Raw genomic sequence first — 22,611 nt, 5'->3', positions numbered from 1 at the left:
GCAAAGTATGCTGGGTAATAGCAATTTCCCTAATATATTTTCCACAGTTCAGTAGTCACAGCCAGCTTTCACTGTCTTTGCGCCAGAATGAGTGAGAAAACATGGCGATTTACTTGAATTCTTTGTTCCAATATGGGCTCTTATATTCAGGTTAAGAACGAGAACAGCCTGGAAGATTTAAAAGCATCAGAAACAATGTCCACCGTGATCTCTTCGGGCAAAGCTTCGTCGCTTTCAGTACCGGACGTTTTGAAGCAATTTCATACGGATCCTGTTCGCGGCTTGAGCTATGATGAGGTTGAAAGACGGCGCAAATTTCACGGTTTAAATGAATTCGATGTTGTCGAGGATGTTCCTCTTTGGAGAAAATATATCGAACAGGTACAGCTTGGAGTTTTATTTACTTAACCTATCGTATTTTACATCAGTGCTGGTAGACACAGTCACTGGCAGAAATTTTTCGTTCAGCTGGACTTATGATTTTATAAACTGTTTTGGCCTGTTGTACGTACTATACTTTTAAGTTTACTTATTCATCAGCCTTTTCCGTTGCATTGATTTAAAATGCATAATTTCTAGGGCCGGTCAAACACTTCCTAACTCGAATTTACCTGTTCCCCAAAATAGAAAAATGCCCTCATGCATTAATAACTTTCACGAGAAAATCTAACATTACATCGCGTAATTATCTGAGTTTTTAGTTCAATAGATCTCACATTTAACAAACGATATTTCCTAATTTTACTTATTAAAATTTTGCTTGTAACAACTTATTATGTTATTTGGACAGGTTGTAATTTTTTTATTCAAATTTAGTATAACACATTGGCCCGTAGATAATGAGGTTAATAATACAGGGAACTTAATAGGGGTATGGTTGGGGCTTGTATCTTGCAATCTTTTTATAAGATTTGGAAAGGGAACCAGTTGTACTCTACTTCTCCTACTGAAATGCTCAGCTGTGAGGGCCATTGCCTTCTTAGTTGTAAATAATATAATGATGCTATGATACTGTCATCAGAGCTATACTCAATATCGCATTTTCCCTCTTCCCCTGACATCTTAAGAAAAATTAAACCACCAGTAATGAAGTAAATCAAAATAATATAAAAAACCTGGATTGTTTTCTCTTGAAAAGCCATGCAGATTGTATAAAGTATATATGTTCCTCATTCTCGCTTCAAAAGAAGTAATACATTCCATAAATTGAAGCCACTGAGCCATAGTTACCAAAACAAGTTAGCTACGATACAGCTGTTGAATGTTTAAAGAGTAACCTTGTGGGTTTAACGTTTAAAAAAATTATTTTCACCCAATTTATTGGAAAGTCAAGGCATACAAGTTAAAGTTGACTTTTCGTCACAGTTGTCCAGTTTGTAGTTTTGAAAGTAGCATACATATTTTCTTTCAAACAATTAGTTAATTTTGCATAACAATACAAGTGCTGGGTCACCTGTGTTTAATCTGAGCCATGACAACCTTTCAAAAGGCTTTTTACCTCAGAGATACTTGTTATTTACTGTCGGTGTTGATTTTTATTCTTGTTTTTTGGGTTCATTTGTCTAATATTTTTATCTGTTATTAATCTTAGTAACAATATACTGGTAATAATACAAAGGATGTCTCCTTTTTAGTGATAATAAAGGTAGTCCTAACAAATAGCTTGGATCTAACCCTAAGAAATTATAATATTACTATTGCAAAATAATAATACTATAATTTTTTAAGGTTGTGTTGAAACAGAAAGGTGACCATTGATCTAATGTTTAACTGATTGAGTTTACCTCTTGAGTTGTTTCATGAGTAAATTCAAAGGGGCAATATGCTTTCCTCAAATAGAATGTCTTTATTTTTATGCACAGAGAGTGCATTAACCAGTATAGAAGTGTAGTTGACAAAGAAAGAAAAAAATTCAACTCTATTTTGAAAGAGTGTTTCCTTGAGTTGAAAGAAATAATAATATATAGAAATAATATTACTATTCAGAAATAATGTTATTGTTAATTTTTAAAGGTTGTGTTGAAGATGACCACTGATCTATTGTTCAACCCATTGAATTTACCTCTTTAATTGTTTCATGAGTAAATTCTAAGGGGCAATACGCTTTCCTCAAATGGAATGTCTTTATTTTTAGGCACAGAGAATGCGTTAACCAGTATAGAAAGGCAGTTGACGAAAAAAGAAAAAAAATAACTCTATTTTGAAAGAGTGTTTCTTTGTGTTGTAAGGTTTCGACCAGTTCCAAGAGTGGAAAACAACAGCCAAGAAGAGTTCACAATCATGTTCCTTTAATAGGATTTCTTTTTTTTTAGACTTAGATGAGCTTTTGTTAAAAGAAAGTTGATTGAAAAACTCAGGATTAATAAACATACTGCTTTGAGAAATATTTGTGAATATAGCTGTTTAAAGCATTATCATAAGTATAGTACAGACAGTGGTTAAGTTAGCAATGTTTTTTTTGCATTCCAACATGTTCCTTGCTGTTGTTGCTCTCTTTCTTGTCTGGACCTGTAGGCACAGTTCAAATGTCAAACTTTTCATGTACATGTAATGAGCCTAATCCCTTTAATTAAGTACATGAAAAGATTGATGTTTGAATCAATATTATATCTGACAAATCTAATTTAGGTCCACTCATGAATAAGGTTTGAGGGAGCGACCTCGTTTCAAACATCAAACTTTTCATGTGCCAAATCCAATGCACAAATTGCTGAAATTTGTTTTGATTGGTAAGCATTGTAGATCATTGTACACTTGTGAAAATGAATTGAATCCGACCACTAAAATTAGATGTTTAAATAAGCCATCAAATTTATAACATTTGGGTCAACCCAAATAGGTATGAGTTTGGTACATGTAAAGTTTGACATCTGAACTGGGCCTTACTTTATAACCTTGCCATAATGTGGGTTAGGAGTGAATATTTTACAACAAAAACATGGACAGCTAGTACTAGATGGTTTCTTTAATATTGTGTTGAAAAATGGCTGAAATGTGAAGGATGAGGATAGGAAATGATTAGTCTTAATAATTATCATTATGAAAGTTTACATATACTTGTGTTAATTTTTTCTTTCAGTTCAAAGAGCCGATGATAGTGTTACTGCTTGCATCAGGCGTTGTTAGTATAATAATGGGGCAATTTGATGATGCTTTCAGTATAACAGTGGTGAGTAACTGTGGTAACTGTTTGATTAAATTGGATTTGGTATCTTTGACTAGAAATCTAGCTGTATGCGGTCAGTTTTACAATAGCGTCTTTCTAAGCACAATATTTATTCATTTATTTATTTTCATTTTAAAATTTGCCTTTCTATACAAGTATAATGACATACACGAATATCCTTTGCGTTTGGCTTGGTTTGTCTAGTGGCTTTACACCCCAAGTTCATCTATTGTTGATGGGTTTAAAATAGAACAACCAGTGGCGAGGAAACCTAAATGAAACCACAGGGCTTATATCACAGTGTAACAGATCTAAAGCCGAAATTGTGCTCTGAAAAGTAGTGTATTTTATAAGTCAAGATGAGTCTATTTTTGAAGGATTGGGAGGGATGGAGAGTTAGTGATATCACTGCAAAGGAAATTAAAAACACTTTGAGCCTTAGAAGGAGATCACCAATAGCCAGTAAAAATGAAGCTGCCTCTCATTGCTCCTCACCACTGGAGATGTTTCCGTGAAGAGGGGATACTACCTAGTAATAGGCTAATGGGGTATGTGCTGCTGGATGGGGCTGCATTTTCACTACTGGATTGACTATGATGGGGTTGCATTTTCAATAGAGTTCCTAAAATGGAATCGCATATTTTTGGGGTAAGAAAATTTAGAATGGGGTAGGGGTTGTGAGAGGCCAGCACTTCATTTTTATTTACCCAGGAAAAATTTAATCAAGTAACCCCCCGCAAGAAATTTCATTAAGAGACATCTGCATTCTGGCCTCAAATATTTTTTGCTGATGATAAAGGCGGAAAAGTAGCATAATGATTGCAAAAATAATATCAGAAACTCATACATTTTGTTAAACTGGCTTTGTAAACTTTAGATTTTATTTTAAATTTTTGGGCTAAATATTATTATTTTGAACTGTTTGTTTTCAGGCTATAATGATTGTTGTCACGGTAGCATTTGTCCAGGTATGTTTTTTTGCTTACTCGTCCTAAAGTTGAGGCTCTGTTGTGCATGAGAAGTAAAATTGACTAATCTTTACTTTTTGTTTCATCCATTTTTTTTTTAAAGGAATACCGATCTGACAAATCAGTAGAGGCTATCAAGAAACTTGTTCCTCCTGGATGTCACTGGTAATAAAATAATTTTAAACCTGCTCTTATAATGCAATGTCAAAATAAATAGTCTACTAAACATGCTATTTGCCACTTTAGAAACAAGAAGAAAGTGGACTGAGTTAACTTCAAACGACAAGGACCAACAAGCAAAAATCTGTCAATACAGCTAAAAAAACCACCTTAAAATTAGTAAAGATGCCAAGTTTGATTGTGATTTGGTGAAAACTAATGAATATATAGCCACACAAAGTAACTGAATTTTACAGACCTTTGCATGGTGCCCCGCAAACGTCTGTAAAATTTTGCAACTTTGTGAAGCAATATATCTTTACTCACTTCATCATATCACCTTTAAACTTGGTAAGTTTCCTAATTTTAAGTCACTCTTTCCGACGGTGTTGATGGATATAAGCTCACTGGTTTTTATCAAAACTTGAAAAAACCATGGAAGATCGAGTCAATTTTTGTTGCCCCTTCAAGGCTGTGCTCTAAGGAAAATTGATAGGCACCCAGTGCTCTGAACCTGTAAAATCCAGGGTGCCCAGCATATGATTTGTATGAAAAATCTGAGATTTTCTAGTCGCCCAGGAGCAAAAGTTGGGTGCCAGGGGCTACCGGGCTCTGCTAGAGCACAGCCCTGCCCTTAATTCATCTCATTTTACACACTGAACAGTTGTAAGGTTATAAAAGACCACCTATTAGCCTGCGAAAGCATCCGTTTCTCCTTCGCGCTTTCGCCACTGGGGATGCAAATCGTCCCTAGCGGCGAAGAGCAAAGGAGAAATGGATGCTTTCGCAGGCTAACCACCTATCTAAACAGTCAAAAGTTTTATATTTTTAGGAAAACTTGAAACCAGATAATGCTTTGAATCTTTACTGTGGCTCATTCTAGTTATAGCCCCTGCTTTTATAAAATAGCTTTAAGTTTTCTATGAGATTACCGGCACAGTAAACCATAGTTTTTTAACCAAACAGAATGCGCGTACTATCTTAGATATTTTATAAAAGCCAATAAATACAAAGTGCTTTTTGATTAGCACTGCTATAGCTTGTTTTGATACACTTTTGTTATTCCAGTTATGAACCCCTGTTGGATATAAGCCCCCACCGTTTATAAGCCCTCTTCAAACTGCAGATGTATTTAGCCCAGGGCTTATAAGCCACAGTTTACAGTAAGGCAAGTATTTGACAGAGAAAGAAGATGATTTCATGAGTGTGGTCAAGGGATTAATTTGCAGAATTCTTAACCCTGAGGCTTGGGTTTAAGTCCTGTTCTGACCAATGTTGTTAGCAGATTCCAACTGTGTTGCCAGCAATAAAAAATCGAATGGTGACAGCTCTGTTTTCATTGCATTGTTATTTTCTTATGCAGCGTACGTGAAGGCCAACAATCAGATTTTTTGGCTCGCAGTTTAGTTCCTGGAGATCTTGTTACTATATCAGTGGGAGATAGAGTTCCAGCAGATTTAAGGCTAATTGAGGTGAAGTACATGTATATAATAAATATTTGCTGTTTGGTATCTTAATGGACACTCTTGTAAACGGACAGCTCTACTTATGACTACCATGAGAAACCCAAAAAATTCTGAAGGTTGACATGTTTATAAGTGACCATTCCAGCTGTACATGGATGTGGACACCTTCTAGCAAAATTCTATTAATTTTACCTTGATTTTAATGCTATGTGCACAAGGCACTAGATGAATTTTTGACCAGTTGAAAATTTGTGCATTTAGGTGTGCCGTTTCCACAGAACCCTGCTATTTGAACAAATATTTAGATGTTTAGTGCTTTAAAAATTACTGTATTTCCTCAAATAATAGCCGGGGATGATTATTTCTTTTTTTGCGTCAAAAGGGGGTGAATGGGCTGATTTAGCAACAGAACAGGAATTTCATTTCACAACGGGAAAGTGTGCAGAAAGGATTAAGCTCGACTTCTGGTGCCTGGTTTGCCGCTCTGCCATTGGTCAAGCCAGTTGTTTGATTTGCATGTGCTGTCATCAACTTACATTGCCGTGCTGTTGCTAAATCAGCCTATTATTCAAGGGAGGCGATTATTCATGTAGCTCACTGTAAGTCATGCCCTCAATATTTTGTATTATTAATCCCATTAAATAAAAAAGAATTATCACATCAAAGAAACTGAACATGGGCTTCCAAATTTGTTCCAAATTTGGTTCCTTGATTACTTTTCAGAGCTTGAATTATTACAGATCAGTTTTGCTGTCCAGATCAAGTGACATGGAGGGGATAAAAGAAAGAGAAGATGGGGAGAGGGGTGGGGGCTAAATATGTCCATCAAAGGGGGGCGATTATTCGAGGGAGGTGATTAATCGAGGGACTGCTATTATTCGAGGAAATACGGTATGTATTTTTATTGCACATGTGAGTGGTGGAAGCTCCTATAACAGGGTATTGGCCTACAGGAACAATGTTGTTTTCACCTGAAAATGATAAACTGTGGTTTGACTTCTTTTTTATAGGCTGTAGATTTAAAAATAGATGAATCAAGTTTTACTGGTGAGACAGAGCCAGCAAGTAAAACAACTGAGGTGATCTCTCAATCGAAATCAAGTGGTGGCATCTCACAGAGGAAAAATATAGCATTTATGGGTACGTTGGTTCGTTGTGGCCGTGGCAAGGTAGGTAAAATTAAAAATAAATAAATGATGCAGTATTTTATAGTTACCAACTTTATTTTCACTTACACGGATAATGTGTAATTGTAATTGGCTTTAGCTGTTGCGGTGTCCCTGCCCAAACTATTAAGTTATTATTAGTGTATCGTTACATTCTTATTACTAGTATTTGCATATCTTCAGTTTTTTTTGTATTTATCAGGGCAAAGCTAATAAAATAAAAAATAAAATAATATAAAATAGATGATCATATACTAACTTACATGTACCTTTGAAGTGAATCCCGGGCTCAAACCTTTCCGTGCCCAACTTCTTTTTCGGAGAACATAATTTGTAAACATGTTACAGTCAAGGCAGGTCAAGTGTACCCCTTAGGATTCTATTAATTAATTGATTATTTAAAACTAAGAATCGGTTAGTCGTTCCTATCACTAGTGTCAAATTCAAATCAGCATTCTTGCTTGTGTAATGAGCAGTGAATATTTTAAGAGCACGTCTCTGTATTTGGTCAGGTTGAAAATCTTTCAATAGATAAAGTTGCTTCAAAGACTTTTACATCAAATTCTGGGAAACTCAGCTGGTAGAAATTCATAACTGCCTCCTTACACTTGAAAGAACACAGAGATGAATCTGAAATCTACAGCTGCCAATGGATTCAACTTTCAAATAATAAATTCATAAATGGCATCTTGGGAGGTATGCATGACCTGGCGTGACTGCACTGTTTATGTTTCTTGGTTTGATTGTGGGAGTTGTAGCAGCTGAGCAGTAACACCTCCAACCTTGGATCTGTAGGTTCCAGCCTTAGATGAGAGACTTCATCATGCCTAGCCTTTCTTCGCCTTGGTGTATGAATGGGTACCACTGACATACTCTTGGGGCCAGGGGCAACCCAGCAATGGACTACAATCTTGCACAAAATAGATGGAAAATTTAAAACCTCCCTTCCCCCTGAAACCAAGGAAGGGAAAATGAAAATGGGAGATTTTGGCTTCTGCACAGTTAACAGTTTGCATTTTTTTCTATGTTTATTGCACGAGGGGCTGTTCACATAGTATGGTTGCAACTTTCTGGTACAAGTTCATCCTGATTCCCCTTCACATGTATTTGTACATATCAACTTGATCACTCTTTACCATAAGTGTTATGAATTTTATACCAGTATGAAAGTCATTCAACTTTATCGGTACAAAACTGTACTGTTATATCATGTTGATGTGTATTAAATTAATACTGCTATTTTTCAGGGTATTGTCACTGGTACTGGTGAGAATTCTGAATTTGGTGAGGTTTTTAAACTGATGAAAGCAGAAGAGGTAAGTGCGTTTATCAACATTAATGACCCTTTAAGCCCCAACAGCCACATGTAAATTCTCCAAACTGGTCTCTATGCATTTTGATAAAGGGTTAGTTGAGAGAATATGCTAGGCGATTACTTCATTATTTGTGGCAACTTTTTCTCTTGATTGTGTATTGAATTTTTTAAAATTGATGTTTGTCACTGTTGGGACTTAAACAAAAACTCATCAACAGAGATGAGCATCAGGGCAGGTGTCTGTTAAGGCTGGTGAAGCGCCAAACTGCAGGTGAATGCAATGCATAACCTTGACAACCCTTTGAGTGGCATCCACTCAGGCAGGCACCCTCACAGTGCTAACCAGAGGAACCTACTTTCCATGGGGTGCAGGGGGGTGGTAGGGAGCAGAAAAACACTTTGCAAGCACAAACAACAACAGGCAACGACACAGATGTAATGGCCTGACCTGAGGAGAAAGTCTGTTAAAAGCCCAGTTTATTACAATTTGTTACAAATAGGTAGTTTAAAACCTCAAATCCTTTTTTCATTGATCATTCAAATTAATATAAAAGATTTAAGGTGTTTATTGAGCTTAAAGAACCACACCTAGTTGGATGGCAAGTCTGTGTATAATATGATATAATGCTATACATGTTACATGTGAGCACTACTTAATCTTCCTGTAGAATCAGCCAGGAACTTGTTTACTTCTGCGTAATATTCACTTGATGCTTAATCTACTGATAATTTATTTTTTTCATGTTCCAGCCTCCAAAAACACCTTTGCAGAAAAGCATGGACATCTTAGGAAAACAATTATCTTTTTATTCTCTTTGTATTATAGGTAAGGCTTTATTTTAGTCTAGGATTCTATTGATTGTTCTTTAACAAATTTTTAAGTTAAGTGATAGATACAAGTGATTGTACCGATCATTGATTAAGATCAATCATTGATCGAAAACCTGAAGCAACTCAATAATCAATATTATGCAAACTGTGAAATCGGTTATCAGGGAAAAATAAAAATATATATATATTGTTGACAGATAAAAGCAATAAAGCTTGTGTTTTCCTTTTTGATGGACTCATTATGCAGCTACAATCCTTTGAGGTAGCTCTTTTCTAATACATTCCATATGTTTTTGTCTAGCCTGTTCCTAGCCTGCGAGCAAACTCTTCTATTTGGGCAACCGCACGTTCTCGTGAGACTCGTTTCACTCGCCCAAATAGGAGAGCTTGCTCGCAGGCTAGCCTGTTCCAGGCAGTAGACCCATTCCAGGTGTTAGATAGTGGGGATGGGGAAAAGACAAGTGAGCTGGAAATATCAGCAAGGGGGTGGGGGTAAGGGGAGAGGATTCCAACTCCTCTCTTCCTCTTCCTTTCTTCCCGAGTGCTTTTTTTCCGCCGCTCTTCATTTCTTGCCCTTTTCAACTATCTGGTTCCTTGGAGAAGGCTAGTCTTTGCTGCATGACAAAATGATTGTCATTAATAAAAGTGGCCCTCAGTCAAAAAACTCAAAAGCTTGCATTTCTTTGACTTGCGCCTCGGTGGAAAATAAGGGAAATTTGCACAAGAAGATTCTCCATTTTGTTATTATAATTGATGATCGATCATTTTATGTCAATCCAATTATTTCTGATGATCAATTATTTAAACTCAGCTGATTCCCAACACTAATAGATATGTATCAGTCTCATGTGGTTGCCACCTTCTCTTTTTTGCTTTCAAAGCTCTCATTATTCTTCTTGGATGGCTTCAGAAGAGACCTGTCTTAGAAATGTTTACTATTGGTGTCAGGTTAGTGCAGTTCAGTGTACAGCTATTTAGCCTGCGTAGCTGGCGGGATTAACGTGAGAGTGCCAAGAAAGTGCCCCGGGCACAAGAATCCCGCCAGCTACGCAGACTAATGTTCAGCTATTTCGAAAAAGGTTGTTGGAAAAAATGTGCACGCGGCAATCCTGAAAGGTAATTAAGGTTAATTAAAGGTTAATTTGGAACTGCCCTAAACCTTATTTTTCTGTTGGGATATCTTAGCGGAACTTAAATTCTCTCGAAAGTTTTAGGCACGTCTTTCTTGTCTCGTGGCGAATTTTGTTAGCTACCTTGATGGGTCCGGTCGAAAGTTCCAGGACTGAAATGGAGCAGCCGTTATTTCTAGAAAATTATAGGGGACGTCTTGTCTTTATATCGAAATTGTCTCGATAATGAAATGTGAAAAACGCATCCACCATCAATCGTAGGAAGGAGAGTAGAAAAACTCCGAGTATTTGAGACAAATGGAACGGTATCCAGAATTTTTTTTAGCCTTTCTTGAACTTAAGTACCCTGCGAGCAGAGGCCCTTCGATCTTCCTAGATAATTCTAGGAAGATCGAAGGGCCTTTGCTCGCAGGGTAGAACTTAAGAAATTTTAAGGCAACATTTGCACCTTCGAACAGTTATGTCACAAAAAAAAGTCGTCGTGTTCCCGGTAACCGGTCATTTCGCCCCGGTTATTCGAGTCATTTAGCGCGCTTCAAATGTAACATTCCTTGCTCTAAAATAGGGGGCGAAGTAACCGGGGCGAAATGACCGTAAATTGTGTTCGGTATTCCCCTGAGCTCTCATCACTAAACAACAGTTTTGCAATTTCTTATCTTCAGTTTGGCTGTAGCAGCCATACCAGAAGGTCTTCCCATTGTTGTAACTGTCACACTAGCCTTGGGTGTAATGAGAATGGCTCGAAGAAATGCCATCGTAAAGAAGCTTCCTATTGTGGAGACGCTTGGCTGTGCTAGTGTGATTTGCTCCGATAAAACTGGCACTCTGACCAAGAATGAGATGACAGCAACACAGATATTCACTGCAGATGGACATTATGCTGAGGTAAGTTAATTTACAGTTGTTTGATGTTAGCTAAAGCTTAGCCTGTTCACAGACACTCTGTTAGAGAGCTTTAGAGTCGAGGATGAAGACGGCGACGAGTACGAGATTAAACTTTAAGTTATTGTCAAAAAATCAACGCCTCGGAAGCTTCATCATACCTTTTTTCCCCCAAAAAGTTAGCGCGTTTATTTTTATTAAGGGGCTTAAACCCTCTCTAAAGTGCAAAGTGATAAAACTCCTAACATTTTTGGATAACTAGTTTCTGACACTCATACTATACAATGAAGACGGCTATCACTTTTTCCCGCCAAAATGACGCTGGTTTACGCGCGCCCACCACTTGGTCGTCCTTGTTTTAGAATCTAAAGGTCTGTAATAAAAATCATTTGTCGGGAAAAAAAGGAAAAAGAAGAGACGTCTGTGGAGAGGCTACCTAAAGCCCAGAACAGAAAGTTTCTCTTTCCTTCTAGGCTTACATTCCATGGATAATCCTATTTTTCTGATGACTGAATGCAGTCAGCATAGTTTTTGGTGTTTTAGTGTATGGTTTGATTCACCACTTTGATAATAACTTTTGTAGATATCTCGAAAGACACGAAAACTTATAAGTTTGAATGTTATGATTTCCACAAATTAAAATACTGAGAAACGTATTGTTGTTAAAGAAGGCTGAGGCTAGGTACATGTAGCATTGGGTCATGGTAATTTTGCATAATTTTTTGAAGTGTGTGTGTGGGATGGGGTTTCTTTGTGTTGTGCAAGTTTAAAACGTTAAAACCGATGATGTTACTAGTAGTTCAAGGGATGTGGCACTTCAAGACGCAGTTTTATGCAGTAGATGTGATTGGGTACAGTGCCTTAAGGACTTCAAAATTGAGAATGTTTTTTATTGCCTTTTTGATACTTTGTAGATGGCAAAAGCTTATTTTCTTTTAACTTTTTTTCTAGGTTTCAGGAGTAGGATACACTGGGTCAGGCAACGTGTATATTGCAGGCCAGGCGCTTACACCAAACTGCAACTTATCCATTACTAAAGTCCTTGAGGTCAGGTTAACTTGATTTTTCTTATTATTAAGGCCACAATTCAGTGCTTTAGATAAAAGCATACTGTCAATGGCCTATTAGCAAATGTCCCTTAAAAAGGATCACCTTCCTAAAACCGTCTTAGCCTGCAAAGCCGGCGCACCAGAAATCTAGGTAGGAAAGTGAGAACGGCGGTGCTCGGTGACCGCGAGGCACGAGAACGCGTGCGTGTACTTCTCTCTCTGTGCATCACTCGTGCGCCCCAAATTTCTCACGTGCCTACCACGGAGGCTACTATCGCCTTTGCAAGACAGTCCTCTAATATTATTTCCACTCGTTTCCGTCTTTGATCTAGTCGATATTGTTTTATCGGTAACTTTCATTTACAAGCACTGCCAATTCAGGCTTTTTTCAATTAAGGAAATTTCACGTATGTATTGCAATACTTGACCATGTAACAATTTAGCCTGCGAGAAATTTCTCCATTTCGAGTGGCGAGCAAGGGTGATCCACGAGAGAACGCTCGAACGAGCGAGGGCCCCTCTCGTGTCTCTTTGCCTTCCGAGCGCGTGCGACTTCTTACGATATCCCCCAAATGAAGACAAAAACAGACTGTTACAAATACCGTCTTCTTATCCCTATTGTATTTCAGGTTGGTTATTTGTGTAACAATGCACACATCCAAAATGGATCACTGTTTGGTCAGCCAACAGAAGGTGCTCTCATAGCCGTAGCACAGAAGGTAGAATCTTACTAGTAACATATTCTTACTCCCTATGATAATGCAGGTGAGGTACAAAGGGGTTAAAACGATCGCTGACCACAGGTGTGGACAGCAGTACATTCACATGCATTGAAGGCAGTGCACCGCATCATGCCTGGGGGGGGGGGAGGGGGTGGGAGGGTGGGTCGCTGAACGCCCTCTGAGATGTTATCAGACAAATGCACACAATTGGAAGAATGGTGGTAATATATACAACGCTAGGAATTGTGGGATTTCTTAATTTTATGAAAATATCCTTATTTTATTTCCAGTGCTGAGTATAGTAGAGAAAGTTTCAGGGAGTTTTTTCACAAATTTTAACCCTATTCAGACATGCGAAATTGACCACCAAAACAAGCAAAAAAAACCCGCTTAACATCGCCTATAAAATAGGCCCTTTAAGTTCCTTAGTGAGTAGAGGAGAGTACGTGTACTTGGCGACATTAAGTAAAATGAACCAAACCTTGACGACAGTCCCTTTAAAACCAATCAGTAAACTTTGTATTACATTTCGAGTCTGAAATAGCAGCATTAGATCAACAATTAGGAGCACTATTCAGTGCTGATTAGAGCTCCAATTTAATGTATTTTTCCTTACTGCTGTAGCTCTTTTTTGTGTGTTTTTGTTCTTTCTAGATCACCCGGATCATTATACTTTTTTGGGAAACTGCTCACCTACCCCTCCCCTATAAAGCCAACATTAACACGTACTTCTCACCTAGGGCAAAATGTTGGCTTAGGGGAGGGGTAGGTAGACAGATCGCCCCATGTTAAGTAATCCAAGACAGTCTTGGATCCTGGATTCCAGGTACTGGATTTCGGATTCCTTGTCAGTGGGATTTGTATACCGGATTCCAATCGTTAGCAGGATTTCGGATTCCTTGAGCTGTATTCCAGATTCCAAGGTTCAGGATTCTGGATTCCACAAGCAAAAGTTCCTGGATCCCGGAATCCAGATTAGCTTACATGGGGCGGCTTGGAGATTCTAAGTTCTCTAAATATTGCTTTCTTTACAGCTTGGTATTGATGATCCAAGGGATGTGTATACACGCGTGGATGAGCTTCCATTTAGTTCAGAGAAGAAATGGATGGCTGTGAGGTACAGAAAACAGGTAAGTAATACATAACTTAGTTATCAGGGAACGGTTTCTTTTAAGCTTTTAAAAAAGGGTTATCAGGGAACGGTTTCTTTTAAGCTTTTAAAAAAGGGTTATGTTACGCTATTTGTTTTATTTTTAAAAATTTGTGCATTTATCAATTCAATTCGAAAAATAATGGTCCAGTTTTGTTTTGTAAGATCATATTTAGGCATTGAAACCGTTTCCTTTCATCTGTTGCTACGAATGGCAAGGATGAACATGGGTTAGAACCTGAGCCAGCTTAGGCTATGTTCACACAAATCCGGATTTTTTTTAAAACCGTATACATTTTTAAACGAATCGTTCCTCTGTCCACACGAAACCAGTGAATCTGGACACCGAACCTGCATTGTTTTGAAACCACTCTCCAGACGGGTTTAAGGCCCCGTCCACACGATTAAAAAAAAAATATGGGGCTTCAGCGGTGTTGGATCCAGGGGAGGGATCCGGGGGGCACGGTCCCCCTTATTTTTAGACCGAACTGAGGCCCGAAGGGCGGAAAAATTTTTTTGAGACCACCCCCCTTATCTCAGGGTCTGGATGACCGAGCCTCCCCCCCTCCTTTATCTGATTGAGGGTCTGGATCCGACCGCGCGGAATATTAGGACCTGGGGACTAGGCAAATGTACCATCACGAGTGTTCTCACCACTGCGCCACCCTTGTTGGCCATCGCACCAGGGCACATTTATGTGGAGCAAATAAAGGCTCATTTGAGCAGCAACCTGGTGAATGTCATAAATCCAAGCTAATTTCATCATATGAGGTTACCAAACTGACACGTTGGTACACTATTACCAAATAATATGTGATACAACTAACTTTGCATACGGAGAGATAGACAAACCAACCTGTAGGACTTAAATCTTAAGGGTCAGTTATATCGGAAACGGAGTTTAGCCAGTGTTTAACAAAACCGCGTTCTAAGCCATTTTCGGTTTTCCGAACTCTTTTATATAAACACCATTTATCGCGAACAGTTTCATGAAAGCATATAGCGTAGACTGGAACAGCATTTCTTAAAATAACCCATCAGAAAAGAGATCTGGAGGTTCAAAGGTTTCTTAAACCGCTGTCTAATTAAATCCTGACCGACCTTAAGTCTTCATTCCTCTTGCAGGATTCTTCAGAGATGTATTACATGAAGGGGGCGCCTGAAAAGGTGTTCCAACAGTGTACATCCTACTACAAACAGGGTTCAATTGTTCCTCTTGTTGCCAAGGACTGGGAAATGTTTTCTGATGCTGTGGCAGCCATGTCATCCAAGGGACTTAGAGGTATGTTCTTAAGGGTTTTATTGCAGTAGTCTTGATTTTATCGTGTGTGGGGGTTTGTAAAGAGGGTAAGAAGGGGAATTAGTAGAAGCATTATGTACACCGCGTTGTCGAGAAGCGCGGGAAAATGAGACACTCCATGACTGGTTATATTTTCCGATTGGTTGAGAAAGTGGCGCGAAATTTATTGGCCAATCACAAAGCGTACCAATACAACGTCAGTTATGTTTAGTGCTTATCTGAAAGGCATTGTTTTCATTGCGGTTTGTTTTACAGTAATAGCATTGGCTATGGGGCAGGAGTTACATCAGCTGTCTTTCCTGGGTATAGTAGGGTTAATGGACCCTCCCAGGCCTGGGGTGCGCGAAGCTGTACACACATTGTTAAACAGTGGAGTACAGGTCAAAATGCTAACAGGAGATGCACGTGAGACTGCTGTTACCATTGGTGAGTGATTTTGCATAACTTACTGTGAATCAAAAAGGCATGGTCATTCCTCAGAAATAGAACCCGCAGTGAAGGTTTTGTCAAATTTTACGTACTGGCTGTGTTAAGAACTTATAGGAACTTCAACTTTAAAATAACAACGGAGAGTCCCTTATTCTCGTTTAGGAGCAGATGCACCTTTTACATACACGGTATCAATGATGACATTTTAGCAAACGTGTCTCAACCTTTTTCAAGAAGATGTAGATTCGTGATGCTAGACTATCGCCATATCCGTTGGAGTTTTTTTTTTTTTGATTTCCACGTTTTCAGTTTGAACAGAATTCACTTTCACGTCCAGCTTTTTTTGTTGTTGTTTCTTGTCAACCAGTTATGCCGCTAAGCTTTTGTCAAGGTACTCACCTCCACAAGGATACTCTTCAAAGACCTAGCTGTTAGGCTCGATTATCAGCCGCTGTTCTGGAATCTGCTGGAGAGGGACGGAAATCGAGCCTATTTAGCAGTTTGATGTCGAAAAGCTATCGAAAACCCTTCTCTCTCTATTTTTTTATTTGTTGCAGCGGAAATCCTCGGTCTTGTTGTTAATGGGCGACAAGCCTTGTCTGGAGAGGAGCTAGAGGCGATGGATAGTTTTCAGTTAGGAGACGTTGTACATGAGGTAACAAACTTTTTCCTTCATCTTACGAGTTCATAGTTATGCAAAAGTAATTTTCTTTACTTAGAGCGTTCACAGATTTTGGCTACTTAAAACGTACCGTTTTGTCGTCTAGAGTAGGAGCCACGTTCTGGCCAAAAGTTGTCTTATTTTGTGAGAAACGTGCAGCACAACGGGTGGATGTAGGAAAAACTGGAGTTGAGTTGATGCCAGAGTAAAAAACAAAAATATGATACCAATAGACTTGTTTCTCAAGCGCTGAGGCCGAGAAAACGCTCCCCGCATGAATCAAGCCTTGAGGGTCCAGTTAGATGAAGCAGTTCTTTAGGATCTTGTGTATACAGCTATTTCGAGAAAGGTTGTTGGAGAAACATGTGCACGCGACAATCCGAAAGGTAATATGGGATATGATGAATACACTGTTCCTGACACTGTAGCTGTCGAACTTAGTTTTGTTGCTTTCCTTTAGCACTTTCAAACATAAGTCCATGGCCTCTCGTGCCATTTTTCAAAATTTCTTTGAAGAACAGTGAAGTCTAAACCACCCACAATACCTTTCGGGATTGTCGCGTGCACTTTTTCGGACAACCTTTCTCGAAACAGCTGTATAGCCTTTGTTACTGGACTTTCAAACTCGAAAGCGAGAATGTGAGTTATTTCTGAACTCAAATGCTAATGATTTAATCATCTCAACAGACATCAGTATTCTATCGAGTCAGCCCAAAGCACAAAGTAGCTATTGTTAAGGTAGGTGCTTTTTAAAATCATTTATGGCGTTCACCATTTTCACATAGGCCATAATGCACCTTGTTTACCCCCCCCCCCCCCCGAAATTTTGCAGAATCATTGTCTTCGATTTCTCTTGGGACGACTGTAATATGGTTATGCAATTTAATTTTTTTTTGTGGGGGGGGGGGGGGTGGGTGGGTAAATAAGATACATTAGGGTCTATGCAAAAATGGTGAATTCGCTACTTTAGAAACGAGAAGGGAACTAGGCCGAGTTAAGTTCGCAAAGACTTCTGGGATTGTTACTAGGGACAGGGTATAACAGTTGGCCAATAGCTGACCGGCGCGTCCACTGTAAGTTTTATTTCGGCTTCAATTCCCTTCTCGTTTCTTAAGTTGCGAATGTACTTTTTACACCCCACCTTGCACATCAGACCATTTTGGAGTTCACAAACGGTCAGCGCGTTCGCCCATTGGGAGCGTTGTCGTGGGAGGGGGAAACCGACACAGCAGTTGTCTGGCATTTCACGGCTCTCGCGCACACTAGAAGTTCAGCCCTGTTCTTACGCGAACAGCGCAGTCCCAGAGGGCAGGCACTCAAGGGAAATTTGGGTTAAGGTTTGCCGCCGTGTGGCCTTCAATCCCTGACCCTGTTTAAAATTAAAATAGTTCATTTCACCACCCTATTTAAGACAAGAGACTTAATTGTATAATATAGTTTATTTCATTTCGTTTCGCGCACAGAATTAAGTATTTTTTTAAAACCAATGTCAGAGAGTTAGATTTTTTTTCAAAAAAGATTATTTTAAGCACTAAAGTAGGCTGTTTATCGCCAACTTTCACACTCTTTGAAAGGCTTCCGGTCCAAAAAGACACGCTTTTCAAGACGTCAAATACAGTGAAGCTTTGTACCCTGTTTAAGACTCAAGACCCTAGAAGCCATACCCTGTTCACTAGCGTATACCCGTTAAGGCCAAATAAGGGAGTCCCCCCCCCCGCCCCCACCGGGAGCGCAATCTAGTGGGAAAATGGACTGGTACCAAAAGTTCTTCCATAAAGATTAGTGAGTTTACAGTGCAGTGGTACCTCGATATAACAAAGGGCTAAGGGACTGGCAAAATGTCTTCTCTATAAGGAGGTTTCGTTATATCGAGGTTCTTTTCCATACAATTTGCTATTACTAGGGTAAGAAAAATCGATCGTTATATCGAAGGCTTTGCTATATAAAGGTTCGTTATATCGAAGTTCCACTGTAGTAAGGAGCTATCAGTGCTCACTCAGTTTTCCTATCGACATTACCTTTATAGGAACCATCAACCAAGAAGGTTTTAAAACACTGTTAGCTGCACTAAGTATTTTTCATTTGCTTTGCAGGCTTTACAGCAGCGTGATCACGTGGTAGCTATGACTGGTGACGGCGTAAATGATGCTGTTGCTCTTCGCCGAGCCGATATAGGCGTGGCCATGGGACGAGCGGGGACTGATGTGAGTAAGGAAGCCGCTGACATGGTACTGGTGAATGACGACTTCTCTACCATCTTGGCCGCCATTGAAGAAGGCAAAGGAATTTTTTACAACATACGCAATTTCGTTCGGTTTCAATTAAGCACGTGAGTGAAGTTTAAATCTATTAACAGTCCGAGGCAGGGGAATGATGTGAATTGCGTTCATGAGAATCCAACGCATGATTAGGCGCTTGTATTTTGCTTTTCCTTGATCACGTCATAGACAAGAGAAGAAAGGGGTTATAAGAGATTTTTCTCTTGTTGGAACATGGTTTTCACTCTCTAATCAAGCTATGAAATAAGCAACTCCGAGTGTCGAAAGGTTATAACGAAAATAAGTAATAGATCTCTTAAAAATTGAACCGTTATGCTAGGTGTTCTCTCGAAAAGTCTATTTCGACACTGAACACTTCCAATTAAGTTTTACAAAAAATGTATGGTTCATTAGCGTTTTTGCTATTCAGTATTTCTGCAAATGTTGTTGACTCATATTTCCTAAATTTTTGCTTACGCGGGAGAGCGAAAAAATGCATAGTTTATACTTAGGGTAACTAGCTCTTTCAACTCTCTATTTCCTACTCATGGATACTGCAGCGTCTTCGATAGGTTAACTGTTATGCTAATGACCCAATAGGCAAACAGTGGTGTCCAACCTCAGTCCCAGGGTTCTCTCCACTTCACAGGGACGAGTAGGAGAGAAACCTGGGAGCGAGGTTGGGAATGGCGTCACGATGAATTCGTCCATATGAAGTGAATTTCTGTTTCTTAAAGTCCTGAGCTCACTGCATGCCAACAGTACAAACAGTTTTTTCCAGAGAAAGACAACATTGTATTTGTAATAGCCTGATAAAACAGCCGACATTACGGGCCGCCACCAACGGGTTCCCCCGGAAATGACGTGTGAGAAACGAGCGCAGAAATTCAATACTGATGACGCATCACTACCCTGATCTGGATAGTGCTTCCGATTGGTTGCACATTTGCTTTAACCGATCAGAAGCATTACCCATAACTGGGTAGTGAAGCATCCTCAGTATGGAATTTCTACGCTCTTTTCTCTGGTGTCATTTCGCGAGGAAACAGTTGGTTGAGTCGCAAAATGTCGGCTGTTTTCTCAGGCTACATTTGTGGCGGATCACCAAGCCAGTAAAAGTGTCTTAAAAATTTGACATGGAATCTTCAGGTTACTCACGATCTTCTTTGTTGTATGTTGTTTAGGAGCATTGCAGCAATATCACTTATCAGTATCTCCACGTTCTTAAAGCTTCCTAACCCGCTAAACGCCATGCAGATTTTATGGATCAACATTATAATGGATGGGCCTCCTGCCCAGAGGTAAGATAAACACGATAAAAAAAAAAGTTCTTACAGAGCAGTCTTGCCTTGTAATCTGATTGAGCAGTGATTTTCTTGAAAAAAATAGACGAAAGCCCCAGCCTGGGATTATTCTAAAAGTGAATAGATCTTCAGGTTTTTGAAGCCGTATAATAAAACCTTTGTTCGTGTTTTATCTAGCGTGAGTGGTAGGCGAAAAAGAGGAGAGGAAGAGGAGGGGGGTTAAAAGAAAACGCCAAAGGGAAAACGGGGAATGGCTACCTCGCCCCCCCCCCCCCCCCCCCCCAGCCCCTCTCTTACGCCTGCCACACAAAGACCTGCTCGTGTATGAAAGTATATTTCAACGAGTGGAGGGAGGAAGACTCACAGCATCGCATTTATCTGTTGTCCATGTCCTTTTTTGCAGTCTTGGTGTCGAACCGGTGGACCGTGACGTCATGAATAAACCCCCGCGAAACGTAAAGAACCCGATGATTACCAGGGTCCTTATTCTGAATGTTCTCCTGGCCGCCAGCTTAATCGTCACTGGTACATTGTGGGTCTTCTGGAGGGAGGTAAGGACGTACGATATAAGGTGCTGATATCCCGGGAAGGGTACTTCCGTGCAATAGGCTATTGGGGATGTGCCGCTGGATGGGGTCGCATTTTCACGACTAGATTGACTACGAAAAAGGAGATTTTCAAGAGGGGAATTAGAATGGGGTCATGCATTACTTCATTTTATAATTAGGATGACGGACGTAGTTAAAAGGCTTTATAAGATTGATGCATAAACAGACTAAAGGTGGCTATGTCAATTACATTTGCCTAAAAGTGACTAACATCGGGTCTATAATTGGCCACTAAATATACTATAATGGGGTAGGGGTTCTGAGAGACCAGCGGCACATACCCAGCAAAAATTGACCTCAGCAACCCCTCCCTCGGGATATTCCAGCTCCTGCAAATGGTCGATGGAAGAAAAATGTTTTGTGCGTACATTTTTTTTGCAGATGAGAGACAACATTATTACCCCACGTGACACTACTATGACATTCACGTGTTTTGTGTTCTTTGATATGTTCAACGCGCTTAGCTGTCGATCACAGGTCAGTAAGTCTTTTTCTTTGGTCAACAGTTTTAAGCGGCCTTTTTCAAGCCCATGATCTCCTTTACCATAAACACGTGACCAGCTTATCGCTCTACCCTGTTCTGTAATAAAAATGGTATATACTTCAGCTTAGTTGAAGTAAAATGTATTGGAAAGAACGTCGGCATAACAAAACCACTATATAGCGAACATATCTCGCCAGTCCCTTGCATGAGTCTTCGTTCTTTCAAGGTTCTAGTGTATTTAGAACTCGAGAGGGGGGTGGGGAGGGGGGGCACTCAAGGGAACTTTGGGTAGATGTGTGCCGGCAAGGCTTTCGAACTCTGACCCTATTCCATACAAAAATCTCACCCTTCAAACTATACCTTGTTCAGCGGCAAATACTCGTTTGGGCCAAGTAAGGGAGTGCCCCCACCCCCCAGGGATCTCCAGGCCTTTGATAGGAAGCCATTTAGGGCCTCTTTATACGAGGCGATCCAGGCTGGCCCGCTATACCGGGCTCCGCTGGTGCGGGATGCCTTATTAGCAAACTGTCATTGTCTTTATATGAGAAAGCAGGCTGACCCGCGTGCTGGGATTTCGGCTCGAGCAATCGGGATCTGGGCTATCGGGCCAGCTTGCCTTTTCACATAAACACAACGCCAAAAACAAGGCATGAGCCGAGCCAGGCGGGAAAGCGGGCCAGCTCAACTCATGTAAACAGCCCCCTTGCAACGACGACAACAACGACGTGCAACGTAAACATGTTTTGACACATTGTTTGTGCATCGATTACTCACAATTATTTAAAAATCCTTGTGAATGTCTTGTCTTTCAGGTTAAATCTATCTTTCAAGTGGGTTTCTTCACAAACCGTATGTTCCTGTATGCTGTAGGCGGCTCTCTCATGGGACAGATGCTCGTTATTTATTTTCCTCCGCTTCAAGCCGTTTTTCAAACCGAAGCTCTTTATTGTACGGACATTTTGTTATTGATATCGGTCGCTTCGTCCGTGTTTATTGTAGATGAGATCAGGAAATTCGCAGTAAGGACACGTTTAAAGCGAAAAGAACGTTCAAAGGAATTCCAATTCTCTGTATAGCACTGGATTCCACTGTAGTTCTAATCACGTGGCACGGATCGAGGGAAGGAACAACAACGTAGAGATTGCATTAGAGGCACAATGCACGGAGTGCATTGAAGTGACATCGCTATGTTAATGAATGAAAGAAAAATTATGGCGTATAAGAGCAGCAATTCATTGAGGAAGTTCCTACTGAGGATAACAAACAGACGGGGTAACTTTGCTTATTGAGGGTATGGTTTGGCTGAGGAAGGCTCGTGTTTTCCAAGAAGCAGTCGGGGAAGCCATGAACAGTCAACGATGAATGTGACTTAGTACTGGAATTCATGTGACTGGACTGAAAGAATAAGCATGACTTGATAACCCTTTCACTTCCAAAGTCAGTCGCAGAAACACGCAACAAAGATTTGAGTTTGTAGATGAAACACTTAGTGTGACCATTGAAGTGAAACCTCTTTGGCAGTACTTTCACATGGTACTATTTAGACCCTGTTTACATGGAGTG

General features: G+C 39.8%; 1 protein-coding gene across 1 annotated transcript; it reads left to right on the top strand.

Annotated features, from left to right (window-relative positions):
* Positions 1 to 80: 80 nt before the first annotated feature.
* On the top strand, positions 81 to 22,587 carry LOC140927716 (calcium-transporting ATPase type 2C member 1-like). The gene is made up of 22 exons (XM_073377395.1): positions 81 to 381; positions 3,080 to 3,169; positions 4,099 to 4,134; positions 4,238 to 4,299; positions 5,657 to 5,765; positions 6,770 to 6,928; positions 8,173 to 8,241; positions 8,991 to 9,066; positions 9,953 to 10,019; positions 10,864 to 11,086; positions 12,035 to 12,130; positions 12,762 to 12,851; positions 13,889 to 13,984; positions 15,130 to 15,286; positions 15,560 to 15,730; positions 16,291 to 16,388; positions 17,082 to 17,132; positions 18,488 to 18,723; positions 19,837 to 19,953; positions 20,360 to 20,507; positions 20,946 to 21,041; positions 21,861 to 22,587. Exons 1-22 carry the CDS (start codon positions 133 to 135, stop codon positions 22,122 to 22,124), a joined length of 2,760 nt encoding a protein of 919 aa, XP_073233496.1. The 5' UTR covers positions 81 to 132; the 3' UTR covers positions 22,125 to 22,587.
* The last annotated feature ends 24 nt before the right edge of the window (positions 22,588 to 22,611 follow it).

Source organism: Porites lutea, chromosome 2 (genome assembly GCF_958299795.1).
Source record: "Porites lutea chromosome 2, jaPorLute2.1, whole genome shotgun sequence".
NCBI lineage: Eukaryota > Metazoa > Cnidaria > Anthozoa > Scleractinia > Poritidae > Porites > Porites lutea.
Note: the sequence above shows the minus strand (reverse complement) of the source record. Positions and strands in the feature narration are given on the sequence as shown.

Bases quoted from the DNA above. Each gene is read 5' to 3' on its own strand.
- LOC140927716 (XM_073377395.1), top strand. From the start codon at position 133: ATGGGCTCTTATATTCAGGTTAAGAACGAGAACAGCCTGGAAGATTTA. The intron at 8,242-8,990 runs GTAAGTGCGTTT...TTCATGTTCCAG, and splicing joins AACTGATGAAAGCAGAAGAG to CCTCCAAAAACACCTTTGCA. The intron at 10,020-10,863 runs GTTAGTGCAGTT...TCTTATCTTCAG, and splicing joins ATGTTTACTATTGGTGTCAG to TTTGGCTGTAGCAGCCATAC.